We start from the raw sequence: 15,121 nt of genomic DNA, 5'->3' as shown, positions 1-15,121 counted from the left end.
AGCAAGCCCCAGGATGTGAGGTGGGAGCTGGACGGTAATAAAAGAATGAGGACGTTTCAGTTTGGAGTCCTTCAGAAAGTTACGACAGACCTTCAGAAGTCCAGACACTCAGAGTTTCTCACGCATCACACACTCGAGGTCCACTTCAGGTTGGGAAAGTGAGCAAATACATTGGCTCTGACAGTGGGGGGGTACTTGGGGTCACTGGGTTGGTGATGCTGGGATCATTTTGGCAATTTTATTTCCACCTTTTATTCAATAATCAGGAACACAGACGGAGGCGTGTTTTTATACCATTGCATAGTCTGCATTATCTCTTTATGAAACGGGGTGCTCTCCTCCTATCCAGCTGTCAGGCACTTTCTCAGCCCCGGTGCCCCTTCAGCCCTGGGCCTGCTAACATCCTTGCCCGCGTTATTAAGAGCCTGGGGTTTGCAGCCACACAGAACTGGATGTGAGAATTGGCCCTGCCACTTAGACCATGACCTTGTGGGGGTCATCTCACTCCTCTGAGCCTGGTTCCTCTTCTGAAATGGAGACAAGGAGAGTAGCTCCCTCATGGGCTTTTTCAGGACTAAATGAAGAATTGACGTGAAATGCTTAACACAGCGAAGAGACTGGACTGCACACACGTGAGCTGTTATTCTAGTTAACTGCAGTACAAAGCTCTTCCTTCGTGGTAATCTTGAGCCAAGTTTAGTTTGGAGAGCTCAGCAAATCAAGAATCTGGGCATAAAAAAAAAAATCAAAGAACTTTAAGAATTACATTGCTAATACATAAAAATGTCGATTTGGGGAATTATTCATTTCTTGGTGGTTCTTGATAAATCATGGGCCACTGCTTTTCGCATTTAGTTATTTATTCATGTTCCTGGATCGTGAAGCTGGACGGCAGTGGGGCACAGTTTTTTCTTTGTTGCCTTTGGGCATGCGTCCACTGTCAACAGCACCAAGAAGTTAACAGAGCTGAAGCAGCTCCTCTGTTTAGAAGCTTAGTTTGATGTTCTGTGGATCCAAGTGTATCAAACTTGATTCCTGCCTTGTATAAAACCTGCATTTCGAAATTCTCTGGTAGACTAAGATGTGAGAGCCTTAGCCTAAATAAATTACTCACGGCACAGTGTGAGTTTCACCTGCCCTACAGAGAGAGAGAGAGCAGGTTGTCAATATTATCTCTTTCCCTTGAAATCTGATAGCCTACAGCAGTTTACTTTACATAAATAGGGCTCTCTGTGTGAGGTTTTCGGACACGGGTCTCCTTTTATGTAACTCCACATGCTGTTTGTAAAAACAAAAGGTTTATTTTCCCACTGCCTTATGAAAGTTTGCAATTCCTGAAGGAAGGACTCCAGAGTTGTAAGTTTCCTTTAGGATCTATTAATTTACTTGGGTATTACATGCTGCTATAACTGTCTGCATTAGAAATATATCAGGTTGCCTCATTTTTATTTGTGAATTGATTAGGGCTGCTACAAGAAGCTCAGTCAGTAGAGACAAGTTAGGCATCGGCAACCTTGGGGTCAGGGAAGATAATGAGGCCTTCTTAGGGGTGTGACCTTGGGCGAATCAATCAATTTTCATGGCTTTATGTCCTTATTTCTTAAATAAGCAGGTCAAATTGGAAGATAACTGAGGTTTCACGTGGGTCTCAGACTCTATGATTCCATACTACTCAAGAGTTACAAGTTTCATTTCATCATTGTGACTTTTTTTCCAAATAGAGTTTTCAAGTTTAGGTTAAGTTGAATGCTAGTGGGCCCAAAGTGCAATTTGGGGGGTGGGAGTGGGGAACTAAGTGAAAGAACAATCCAGAAATAAAGGATATGTTTAAACTCTTCCATTTGTTCTTCCGTTCTGAGGCTTTTACTTTCGAAGGGCACAGCATCCCTTCGGGGCTGCTGACCTAGCCCACTGGCCTTTCTTGTCCCTCTCCCTTCTTTTTGATGACAGATAAAACCAGAGTCGCCCCTTCTTTATTTTGGAACTAAAAAGAAATTGGGGGAATTATGTGGGTAAATATGCTATTCTTTGATTTCTTAAACATTGTTCTTCTGTCTTTGGGGCTGATGAGATGGAAACCCATTTCATTTTCAAGACTGTAGGTACAAATCGCTTCCACATTTTCTAACGTAGGAGTGTTCTTGTCTAGTTCCTGCAGTGCTTTTTGTCACCTTTAGTTGTCCTGAAGAAGTGGGAACGCCCCAGAAAGATGAGACAGGAAGGAGGAAGGTGGGAGGGACGCAGACAACTAGGGATGTGTGTCCTCGGAACACCAACCACAGAGCCTCATCCCTTGCTCGTTGGTCCACAGCCTCCGAGTCAGTGTACGTGGTCTCCCTGCAGTCCATGAACGCCCAGGGGAGGAGTCAGCCAGTCTACAGGGCGGCCCTAACGAAGCGGAAGATTTCAGGTATGTTTCTAAGGATGCATCTGGTTGAGCCATGGTCTAGGGGTGAATGCAGTGTTGTTTCCAAGTGATGCTGACTGGGTGATGAATTACATGGATTTTATTGAATGTCAAGGAAACAACAGGGCAGACTTGGGCACATTATGGATACAAGTGTGTTTCTTTTATATTCAGAGGTTAGAGCATTCTTTGGTGAAATATATTTCTCTGTATATTTTGAATGGCTTCACTGCGCAGATTTGCCACGATAGGAGCGGCCAAGTATTTATTCCATTTAAAGGCATAATCTGATCCATGCATAAATTGGCCTAGTTATCGACTGCGAACAGAGAGAAATAAAAGTGGGTGTGGAGGAGGTGGCTTGGAAGATATGCACTCAAACTTTATTTCAGCTAATATTGCGTAAAAATGGCATTGAAAAGAGAGAGAAGAATGTAGTAGTGCCTTGCTGATAGCTTGATCATTGGTCACTTACTAAGGAATACTTTTTTCCACATCCCTTCACAGATATTTTTTATACTACTTATATTTTAACAAATTACGTATACCTTTTCTGGATCATGTGCCTTAATTGAGAGAGGCAACTGCAGTCTAATTATTTTCATGAATTCACAATTTATTTGTGGATTATAATTTTATATTCTATAATATGTTCTATTATTACATATCATATTTATACATTATAATTTTATATTTATAGTTATTATAATTTTTTACATTATATAACAGAAGCCTCACATACATGTTGTTTCACTTTTTTATTCATTAATTGCTACTATAGCAGAAGTCCATATCACTTTTCTAACAGGCTAAATATTTCCATCTTCCCCTACTTGTAGTAAAAGCCACATCCTTTTGAAACATGGTCCCTGAAAGGTAAAAAGAAAAAAAATACGCAAAAAAAAACCAAAGCAAAAACTCCAAGAGACTAAAAAGCAAAATCGAAGACTCCTGTGAGTATTTAAGTTAGAGATTGAACAAAAACTACAAGCTTAGTGACGAGGATCTATTCTGTTGGAAATTGACACACTGAATTCTATTTTTTATCTGAATATAACTTTGAATCTGCCTTGGAATTACATGTTCTAAAATGTGAGAATGCTGAACTCAATGTGATTTGGGCAGTTGTTTGAATCAGAGTTTTCATTTCATGCCATGATCACCAAGGAAATGCTCTGATTGGAGCTTTTCTTCCCCTAAACTTCTGCTTCCCGTAAAAATTATATTTCCCTGAAAATTACAGTGTATACTGGCAAAACACTGAGTTACTTGGAGGATCTTTGGCCAAGGCTCAGCAACACTTGTGTCCTGTTCTTTATGTCAGTTGTGTCGGGCAGCTTTTAAGGTGAACTGTGCATTTCTTAGACTGTGTAAGAAGAGCCAGGGTGGAGATCTTGGTTTTTCTACATTGACCAATCAAGTAATTGTTTAGCTTTCTATTCTTTTCATTTTATCTACATTAAGCATAAGCAATTTAAAAATTATACAGGGTAAATAATAAACTCTGGAGGCCCAAGGAATTCAGGGCAGAGACCATTGTTAGAGACAGCCTTTCCATGCGTCCCATTGTCATTTCAGAAGAGGATGAAATGGACGTGCCTGAAGACATCAATGTCCGGGTTATGTCGTCCCAATCTGTGCTTGTGGCCTGGGTGGATCCTGTTTTGGAAAAACAGAAGAAAGTTGTTGCATCAAGGTACTTTTCCTTATTTCTTTGCCTTTATGTATGAGATGTGGTTTTTCTGGCCCTGAAGACACATGTAGGGGCCGGCCCCGTGGCCGAGTGGTTAAGTTCGCGTGCTCTGCTTCAGCAGCCCAGGGTTTGCCAGTTTGGATCCTGGGTGTGGACCTATGCACCGCTCATCAGGCCATGCTTTGGTGGTGTCCCACACAGAAGAACTAGAATGACCTACAACTAGGATATACAACTACGTCCTGGGGCTTTGGGGTGGAAAAAAAAAAAAAAGAGACATATTTATTTGAATGATCATGTCTTCTGACGTATATGAATGCTGGCCTCTTCTGTAGCTCACCAGTAAAGCATTCTGTGACAATCCAGCTAATCCCAAGTGTGGTCACACATTTCCCACAGATCAGATGCTACCAGGGCCTCGTGTGTAATGCACACAGCAGGACCACACATCTCACTTAAAGTCTTATCTTGTGTCTGGAAATTTCTTAGATTCCGTTTCTTTCTTTGTGCCCATTTGTGTTTTGCTTTGTCTCATTTCTGATCTGCTCATGTGCAGAGCATGTGGGTCATCTCAGGAGGAGTCTTACGGTTCCTCCTGTTATTGGGAAGAGTGACAGGAGGAAGGAGGATTATGTAGAGTAGTGGACATTTGTCTAATGCCTCTAATGGTGGCTCCTCTTTAGACATTCTTCAAACACTGACTTGCTTCATGTCCAGCTCATTTGTGCATAACAAAATGCACCGTTTTTTCTCTTAAGCCATGACGTTATATTATTCTGGTTTTTATATTGATTTGCAATAGCAATAGAAGAAAAACCAATCATAAGGGTAAAATAATTTTTGCATTAACAAGACCACCGATGAACACCATTTCCAGGTAGTGGGAGATTAATATAGTCATCAAAATTTCATGTAAGTGACTAAATAGTTTACATAGTCAAGGGAAAGCCAAAGGTTTGGTGGTTAGTCACTATATATCAATTTTTGAACCTATATGCAATCAGGAAAAGTGAATGTACTTTAAAAAAATGAATGAAATACAATGCTGGAATTATATGTGTATATATATATATATATGCTGTTATTTGCATTAGATGTAGTTTCTGTCACTGTCCACTAGTACAAGGAAGACATCTGCTTCTTTTGAAAGACTTTAGAAGGTTCACAGTGATTCTCTCCCTAGCCAGATGCTCTCCCCCAACATGAAGCGTCTCTGATTCCCATTGGACTTTGATTTCCAGCATGTTGATGAAAACGAGGATTTGAGTTTTCTTAGCAGAACTCTTGTGTTAATTGGTGTGCCGTGTCTGCAACTGAAATCTTATCCTGACTTATTAAATATCATAATGAATAGTACATTTTTAATGCATCCAGTGCTTTCTACTGCAAGGCAACCTCAAAGAAAATTTCTTGGAAAAGACATGCAGTACATGACATTTGCATGTCTTAGAGTGTTGATCATGTCTTCTACCTGGGGTGGTTGAATATGACCATGTTAGCTCACACCATGTTTCTGTAATCACACTCTAGATAGATAATCACACACTAGAGAGGTCCTTTTATAAACGACTCTATCCTGCTGTTTGTTACACATTTTGCTTCTTCTCATAAGGTGATAAGTCTACTCAAAACCACATGTCGCCTTTCCTCGAGAACTTATAAAAAACATACCTGCTTTGGCATGAAATGAGTCTTCTTGTCTTTCTTTTCTGGAGAGCCAAGCTATCTTGGGCCAGTTCTGGTTCTTAATATTGCCCTCTCTACACCACATACATACACATCCCTACACAAACATGCACACACACGTCTCATAAAGGTTGTCCCCCTTCTATCCCTTTCCTTCTTAGTCTCTGCTTGATGTTTTGAGCAGTAAGACTTTTGGGTCTTGAAAAGACACCAAGCTCCATCTTTTCTGGTCGACTTCAGACATCTTTCCCTGGATCTTAAGTAGGTTCTTTCAGTCCATAACATAGTCAGAAGTTTAGATTCTTCTCCTCTTTGGTTACTTTGCTTACCTCCAAAAGCCATCACTTATGGGGAAGGAAAACCAGCAAGGAATCTAATGTTCAGCTGCAGAGAATTGTCGACTGGGTGCATTGATGTCTTGTCGTTTCTTGTAGACAGTACACTGTGCGCTATCGCGAGAAGGGAGAATCAGCCAGGTGGGATTATAAGCAGATCTCCCACAGACGCGTGTTGATCGAGAACCTGATTCCAGACACCATGTATGAATTTGCAGTCCGTATTTCACAGGGTGAAAGAGATGGAAAGTGGAGCACCTCCGTCTTCCAGAGAACGCCAGAATCGGGTCTGTATTTAAAACGGCCTTTGGGTTTTCCATTTGGGAATTACCCCTGAAATAAGATTTAAAGACAGTTTAAGAAGCCAATAGTGATAAAGGCCAGAAGAGGCATTTTTTAAAGCAAGATTAACCTTAAATCTTGGAAGTGTTTCTACGTATGAACACAAAGAACACTTTCTTTGGGTCCAAGTTTTATCCTTCGCTGACCATTTTCCTTAGCATGTTGTTCTGACATGTGGAGCACATGTGCATGGATGCCCCTGAGTAACGCATGGCTTGTCTTCCTAAGAGCCTCTTGTTTCCTAAAACTGGCATCATGTTTGATTCTGGGGAGAATTTTACACTGTATTCAAAGCTACAATTACTTTCTTTTAAACTATGTCTTTAAAAGCTTTATTAAAAAGAAATGTGAACTGGATTTTCACATTGTTTGTATATTTCACTATTCATCAATGAAAGAAATTCGGAGTTCCCAAAAGCATTTCCCTAGATATGTCTAAATTCACTATACGAGTTGGTAGAACTGTCGTAAATCATTCTGTGGCACAAAGAACAAGTGCAGAATTTTCTCTCACGTATAATAAAACTTAAGACAGTAGCTCTTTAATAAAAAATGTGTATGTAGAGACCGTATGTCATTTACTTGCAAAGATCCACAAGGGCATTTTTAAACCTTGGATCCTGGTCCTTTTTGTAGCTCCTACCACAGCTCCTGAGAACTTAAACGTCTGGCCAGTCAATGGCAAACCCACCGCTGTCACTGTCGCGTGGGATGCACTGCCGGAGACCGAGGGGAAAGTGAAAGGTAAGAACCTCATTTCGTAAAGTATAAGGGCCACACGAGAGTGAAATACCCCAAACAGAGATAGTACCTTGACTCTGATCAACACTGGTTCTAACTGCAGGTTTAGTGACTGCAAAAGCAATAAGGAAGCGACATACATATATGGGGTGCTAACCCAACGGACAAGGATATTTCATGCAGGGTTTTCATTGTCAGGAAGATCCAGGTCGTCACGAAGATGACTTTTCATCTTCCCCATATGCAGACATTTTGGTGCTGCTCTCGGGGGGGCGTTTTTAATTGTGTGGGTGTGACATCACAACCTTTACCCATGTAAATGACACCTTGTTATTCATGCTCTGGGTCATTTCATTGTGCCAGTAAGATCATGGAAAGTAGGAGTGAGCAGGAGCCCTGTGGGGCCATAAATGTCTTAAACGGGACCATAAATATTTCATAGGTTTAAAAATCAAGTACTGTAATAAAATAAAATGGAAAATGGATTTTTTTCCCTTTTTATCACCCTTTTAAATTAATTAATTATTTTTTTGGTTGAGGAAAATGGGACCTTGAAATAGAAAAATAATATTGTAAATTTTAAACAGTAAAATAGAATGAAATATTTACAATTAGTTAAATTTAAAAATAGTCTGTTAAGAATATTGGATAAAAGGACAAATCATTTCTTTTCTTTTTTTTTCTTGAAGAAGATCAGCCCCGAGCTAACATCAGCCCCAATTCTCCTCTTTTTGCTGAGGAAGATTGGCCCTGAGCTAACATCTGTGCCCATTTTCGTCTATTTTATATGTGGGATGCCTGCCACAGCATGGCTTGATTAGCGATGCGTAGGTCCATGCCTGGGATCCAGCCCAGGCGAACCCTGGGCTGCCAAAGTGGAGCATGCCACCGGCCACCAGGCTGACCCTCAAATCATTTTACTGTTACTTGATTTTGGAAGACAACTTTAATATGCCCTGAAACTTGAAAAGTTTGTGTAAGCTTAAAGAAATCCAGAAAATTATCACTAGTCTCCTTTGGGAATTTCTTAATTGAAGAAGTTGAATGGCTCTCTTTTGTATTCAGCTTAAGTTATCTTTGCTGGCCTATAAGGATGTCTTTTCATGGAATAATAGAAGTTAAGGGAGGTATACGTAAAATAGTATTAAATTTAATGCTTTTTTACTTTCAAGTTTTTTTTAGGAATATATTGTACTGTTGTTCTCATCTTTACCAGTGAAATAAATCAGAAACAAATGAAGAGAATAAATCTTTAGTTGGTGCCTTTAATCATTCTTTTTATGATGATTTGAACATCGGCTCCTTCTGTATTATTTTTGTGATTCTGAAAAGGCTTCTGAAAGTTTAATGAAGACATTTTTTGGCTGACAACTTCTTTTAGTTATTAAAAAAATTAGTTACTGCCCTTCTAGTGACTTTATTACCATGTTACTTATTTTTTTCTTTCCTTCTCACACATCTTAGTTTATATTTATAGCTCTTTGGTGAAAGAAGCTCATGACAGTCAAGTAAATACTGCCAGAAATAATAGTAACTTTGAGTTTTTATGTCCAAAAGGACTCACATATCTTAACCCTGCTTAGGTAATTAGTGGTGGGATTGAAAATTTATAATTATACTGGGGCATTTTTCATGTATGAGAAATATAAAACATAACAGAAGAATATCCTTTGACATGGTTAAATTTTTTCCAGATGAATTGGATCCATAAAAAAATCTGAGTTACAAAATTTTATAGACAGTGGGTTCTTTTAATTCTTACTTTTGACCACCACAAATGACTAGTTTGTTCATTTTCAAAGAGAAAAGAATGCTGTTTTTTTTTTTTTCAGACAAATGCTGCAAAAGCATTTTTGGTTGAAAGTGTTTTAATTAATGTCCTTTTTAAGGATTAGATGTTATGGAAAAGAAAAAATCTTGCATGTTTCCCTAGGAAGTATGATAATTGCTTGGCTTTTCTGTAACTCAAATTACCATTCTTGATAAGTCTTGTAAATCTCGCGTTCATTGGGAGGAAAATAGGCATGACAGATTTTAGTTGAGGCTGAAAATTATGCTGTAAAATATGGCTTCCTTATGTTACAATATTTCCATACGGGCATAGAGATATATCAGTTGCTTTGACTGAATTTGCTATGATTTTCAAAGTTCAAGAGTATTATATGTTTACAGATATAGCCAATTAAAGATGGAAACATTAAACATCACATAAATCTACTACTTAGCGACTTTTCCCCCCAGTTTTAAACACTGTGAACTATCCTTACATGCATATATTCAATAAGAACTTTTATAATTCCTACAAAAGTGAAATTATATTCCTAAAATGGAATTTATTTGGCTTAATGTGCAAATAAAAATAGCCCAGATAAATCAAGTGAAACTCTTGAAGATGTCAGCAGCTACTCAGAATTAGTTCCTTGCAGCTGTCATTTCTTTTCCCATGGTTTCTTCAACTCAGGATGTATTAATTCTGTCATAGTAAATTAGTAAATAAATACAGTGAAGAAAAAACCCAAACACAGTGTAAATATTTTGGGTAAATTGTATGAAGATGGGGCTCCTGGGGTCCATATGTTTAATTCGCTGAAATAGAGAATTGCCAGCTAATTCACTCGCTAGCCCTGTCTGGCGGCCTGAATGAATGCTAGCTCACCTTCTACTGTGTCTTTATGCTCCAGCTGCCGACTTGGCGTGCATGGCTGAGTATTAATTTTAGTAATGCACGTTCTAATTCATCCTGCCCATACAGTCTGTCTGCTGGACACAGGACTGTTTTCAGTTTCCTCCTTCCAACCGTCTGCCAAATCATTTCAGAATACATTCTTTCATACGCCCCGGCTCTCAAACCGTTTGGAGCAAAATCCCTCACCTATCCTGGAGACACTACTTCTGCCATAGTGGATGGTCTGCAGCCTGGGGAACGCTATCTTTTCAAAATCCGGGCGGCAAACAGGAGAGGAATGGGGCCTCACTCCAAAGCCTTCATTGTCGCTATGCCAACAAGTAAGCATTGTGTATTTGTGGCTCTCTTTACTACTGCTAATTGTGGTGTGTTACTTTGAATCGTGCTCTTGGGTTGAGAACTGCTCCGTGGGTGATTTTTTTGGGCTAAGTTTACAGATTGATTTCTCAGATAATTTTTGGGGTCCCTTTAGAAATTAGTCTCCCCAAAGACTAAAATGATATTGATTGCTAATAACATTCATTACTATTACAACAGCAGGAACGTATTAATTATGGGGTTAATGTTATGTCCCTGTGTAATTTGGGGTTTATGATGACGGGGAAAGAACATTTTTACAAGTGTAATGTGACGTTTTTAATTGTTAACTCTTCAATTTCTACATAGCATTAAAATTTTTTAGTTTGTATTCCATTATTTTAGAGGGCAACTTTACTCAGAAGAATCTCCATTACCTTGTTTATCTGATCAGTATCAAAACCAAGCAGGTTAATAAAATCCAAAATTGGAGTGGGGTGTTTGTAGACTGTGGTTTCTTTTCTGCTTCCCCACATTTACAGCAGATATTGGTAGCTGTCTCCTTCATTACATACTGTGAGGATCCACAGTATAGCTCAATATGAAACAGTTCTGTCCTGGAAGAAACTGAAATTGACGAAATTTGCTCCTTCAGGATTCCCATTGCTATATAAATTCCCCTCCCCTTACAGCATCCCTTTCTGCATTCAATTCTGCTCTCCAGAAAGGGAAAATTGTAGGGTACACATAATATAATGCTTTACCTACCCTAGGAGTCTTTTTATTTTAGGCCTTATTTTGGAATTACAAATGTATCCATTATTAAAGGGATTTTCATCAAGAAGGAAGAAGCAAGTAAGGACATATTGGGGCAATAGGGAACTCTGTAATGCCTCAAAAATTACAAATTTGTTACTCCAGTTACTTGCAAGCCACACACAACACATCTCCATATAATTTTGAGTATAGATCATTCAGCATTTTACACCAGTCTCATGTGTACTTCTTGCCTACATTGTTAAGAATGGCTGTAATGCATTTGTAATGTCCTGACAGTTATATTAAAAAAATCCTACATAAGATTTTACATTTACAAAATCCATGAATTACTTCAAAGTACCCACTTCAGAATTCCTTCAAATAAGCTGACATAACCTGATTCAATTTACAGAAATTCAATACACATATTTTCTAGGCCTATATCTGTTACTTAAAGCCAAACAGAACTTTAAAAGGAGATTGCTATAATTGGGGAAATAAATGTGCAATGTCCAGAGAATGAGAAATTATCAATTATAACTACTAATTTTCAATGCCTCCATACTGCCATTTAAATACTTTCTGTTGCACAGCTTTCCAATTTCTTCTTTGACGGCAAATTCTTTAAAATCTATTACAGCCCCGACCAGTGCGTCTGATGTTCAGCGGAAAGCAAACACAGAGGATAATTCCAAACCTGAAAAACCCGAGCCTTCTGCACCTTCTCCGAAAGCTCCAGCATCCTCAAAACACACTCATTTGCCTGTTTCTCCCCGAGGCAGAAATGTCAAGAATCCACTTCTTGACTTGAAGAACAAAATACTGGCTAACGGTGGGGTGCCCAGAAAACCCCTACTTCCCCCTAGGAAGCCTGAAGGGTTGGATCTTCAGTCCACAGAACTCACTGATGACGAGGAACTGGAATCCCGAGCGGACCCACCAACATCACCCTCGGAGATTCAGGACCAGAAGCCACAGCAGAGGCCGCCAATTAGATCTGTCCACCCGGTCTTTGCTCCTGGAAGGACTCCCATGAGAGCCCGAATGCCAGTACTGCCCCGAAAGGAAAGTGTAGATAAGCGTGGCTCCTTACTGGCCTCCCACCCTCGTCCAGGGGCATCCCCATCGGCCTCGGCCTCTTCTGTCCCCCAGCCCACGGAGGGCAGCCCTCACCGCCCTTCAGGGAGACCCTCTACCCACCTGCCTTCCAGCTCTGTTGACAATGACTCCCTGGGCCAAGAGGAGGAAGAACCAGCCGCAGGCTCCCCCCACCCCAAGGAGGCGGTCTCCCAGCAGCTGCCTCTCAAGAGCGCAGCCCACTCGAGGCCGGCCCTGCCGTCCAGCCGCCAGTCGGCCTGGAACGCCATGCGGGACAGGAGCTCCGCGCACCACAGCGCAAAACCAGCCTTGCCAGCTCGGAGGGCACCCTATTCTGAGGATGCGGAGGAAAATTCGAGTGCTCCAGTCCCACCCTCGAGACTTTCTCCACCCCATGGGGGGTCATCTCGGCTGCTGCCCGCAGAACCACACTCCCGCTCTCCGCTCTCCAGGGGCTGGAAGGATGGGCATTATGCCGCAGCCGCCAAGTCCAATGCGCCATCACGGCCTTCCAAGTTTCCCTCGGTCTCTTCTCGTCTCTCCTCCAGGACACAGGTCTCTGAGGGAGCGGATGCGTCTGATGGCGATGGCGATGGCGATGGCGACAATGATGCAGAAGCTAAAGGGAGGCAGACTGAGGCCACGGCTCCCACGTTTCGAACCCGGCTGCCAGCAGGTCCTCCTGTCTCTGGACATTTCAGTTTGCTCAGAAACAGGCCTTTTGCTGCCCACGGCAGATATCCAAACAGGTTTGGCAATGGCCGAGGACCCCGGTTTCAGCCCTCCAGCCCCCCATCATCCACCGTGTCCCCCCGAGTTCCCTCGAGGGTGAGTTCTCACCCAGCTTCTAACCATAGGCGTGGCTCTAGTACCCATGAAGACAGTGAAGAGAGGGAGGCAGAAGATGAAAAGCCGCTTCCTGCCACCGTGGTGAATGACCACGTGCCTTCCTCCTCCAGGCAGCCTGCCTTCCGGGGCGTGGACCACCTAAGAAGAGGCCCCCAGAAAGGGACGAACCTTCTGCGGAAGGAGTCGGTGGCAGAGAACCCCAAAGCTGCGGGAACTTGGGCAGGTGCGCATCCTCAGGGCAAAGCTGAGTCGAAGGCGCAGGATGTTCAACAGAGCACCGACGTGGGCGCGGAGGGCGGGTCTCGCAAAACGCAGCTGTCCCCTGCTCCGCCGCCCGTGGCACGGTCACAGCACCACCCCGGATCCAGCGTGCCCAAAAGGATGGGTGCTGGGGCTGCCGCTGCGGAAAAGCAGCCTTCTTCAGCGATCTCCGTGTCGCAGCAACAGCCCCGCGGCCCCCAGGGCAAGGAAGTGGGGCGTGCGCCTTCCAAGCCTGCACTCCCCCAGGCTGGGCGTCCCCACCCCACGTCGCAGGGAAGCGCCTCCTTCTCCGATCCTTACGCGTCCAGAGACAGTCAGTCCCCCCACGCAGCAAACTCCCGAAGGGTGCGCCCCACGTCTCCCCAGAATCAGAACGGGGATGGCGACAGCAGATATGGCGAAAACCAGGAGGACAGCACAGAGGCAGAGGCCCGAGGTGTCCGGGCGCCCGCGCCCCCGGCCCGGGCTAAGGAGGCCACCCTGTCCCTTCCCAAGCACCGCCAGGTGGAGACTCAGCCAGGAAGCGCGGGCGACAGTCACCTCCGCAGACCCCCAGGCTCCTCCCCGAGGCCCGGCAGCCCCCACCCCTACGCCCGCCCCAGGGTCCCGGGCAGAGCAGGGCCCCAGGCCACGCCGTCCAAAAAGGAGTCGCTGTCGTCTAAATCTCAGCAGTCGGTCTCAGCCGAGGATGATGAAGACGCGGGATTTTTTAAAGGAGGAAAGGACCAGGACCTTCTGTCTTCCTCTGTTGCAAAGTGGCCCCCCTCCTCCAGCCCCAGGGGCAGCAAATATGCGGATGGGAAAATGGCCAAAGAGAAGACAGAGCCTACCCTTGTGCTTGCGCCTCCCAGAGTGAGCTCCTCCCAGGAGGACAACGACACCCCAGTGAAGCGTCCTCTTTCTCCGCCTTCAGGCAGCTCCCCGAGAGCCTCGCACCTGCCGCCCAGACAGCCCCCGCGCAGCCCTGCCACCCTAAGCCCCACGGTGGGCACGCCCGCCTGGGCGCGGTACACCACCCGTGCGCCTCCTGTCTATTCTTCCACCACCCCTATGCTCTCCTTGCGCCAGCGCATGATGAACTCGAGATTCCGGAACCCTCTCTCACGCCAGCCTGTGAGACCCCCTTTCAGACAAGGTAATTCGTTTTCAGTCGCTTACCATTTTCTCTCCAGTTCTCAGTAGTGTCCATAGCAATGCCCGAAAGGATTTTATTTTGTTGAGCATCTCCTATCCACTCTGTCTAAGCACCGTGTTGAGAGCTTTGCAGATGCAACATGATTTCATCCTTTAACCATCTCCTAGCGTTTGCGTTGTTTTGCCTGGTTTTCAGGTGAAGAAGCTGGCGCTTGGAGATCTGAGTGGTTCCCCCGAGGTCAGACAGCTATGAAGTAAGTGGCAGAGCTGCCATTCCAGTCTGGAACAGTAATTCTACAGCCCTCTGCCGTTCCATTGTCCCATGTCGCCTCTTTGAATCCTTAACATAGATGCTCTTAATCTGTGAAAATGTGTCACAGCCGCAATGGCAAACTCAGGTTCCTGTATTTTAGGTTCTGTTTAGTTGCTCACGTGCCAGCATATTTTAAAGGAGTGGCAGAAAGGAATACAATACCTTGTAGGCTGGATCTTGTTCTCGTTGATCCTGTGCATGAAACCCTCCGCTGAACATCCCCTGGGACAAACTCAAATGTCTTGGGTGTGGATTGCTTAGACATTGCAATCAGTGAGTGTTGTTCAAAATGTCCAGAAAATGCGTGTTAAAGACGGTTGTCACACAGAGGAGTAATAGGCAAGAAACTCAGTATTTGATTTTCATTAACTATTTGAATGAGAGAAATAAGTCTCTGACCTCCAAATAGTTGTCAGAGAGCTCAAACGCTTTATCCCTGGGCAAGACTGGATCACAGAAGGCTCCCAGTGGAGGCCACCTACGAACTAGCTGATCAGAAATGGCACGAGATGAAGAGAAA

At 43.3% G+C, this 15,121-nt stretch overlaps 1 protein-coding gene across 2 annotated transcripts in view; it reads left to right on the top strand.

The window, feature by feature from the left end:
* The window catches only part of FNDC1 (fibronectin type III domain containing 1), a 96,790-nt gene that overhangs the window by 47,936 nt on the left and 33,733 nt on the right, over window positions 1-15,121 (top strand). For both annotated transcript variants that reach the window (XM_046669587.1, XM_046669586.1), the window contains exons 6-11: window positions 2,312-2,410; window positions 3,986-4,103; window positions 6,221-6,408; window positions 7,100-7,207; window positions 10,022-10,210; window positions 11,587-14,289. In XM_046669587.1, the coding sequence (XP_046525543.1) occupies window positions 2,312-2,410; window positions 3,986-4,103; window positions 6,221-6,408; window positions 7,100-7,207; window positions 10,022-10,210; window positions 11,587-14,289 (3,405 nt within the window). The remainder of the gene's footprint in view (window positions 1-2,311; window positions 2,411-3,985; window positions 4,104-6,220; window positions 6,409-7,099; window positions 7,208-10,021; window positions 10,211-11,586; window positions 14,290-15,121) is intronic.

The sequence above is a fragment of the Equus quagga genome, chromosome 8 (assembly GCF_021613505.1).
Source record: "Equus quagga isolate Etosha38 chromosome 8, UCLA_HA_Equagga_1.0, whole genome shotgun sequence".
Lineage (NCBI taxonomy): Eukaryota > Metazoa > Chordata > Mammalia > Perissodactyla > Equidae > Equus > Equus quagga.
Note: the sequence above shows the minus strand (reverse complement) of the source record. Positions and strands in the feature narration are given on the sequence as shown.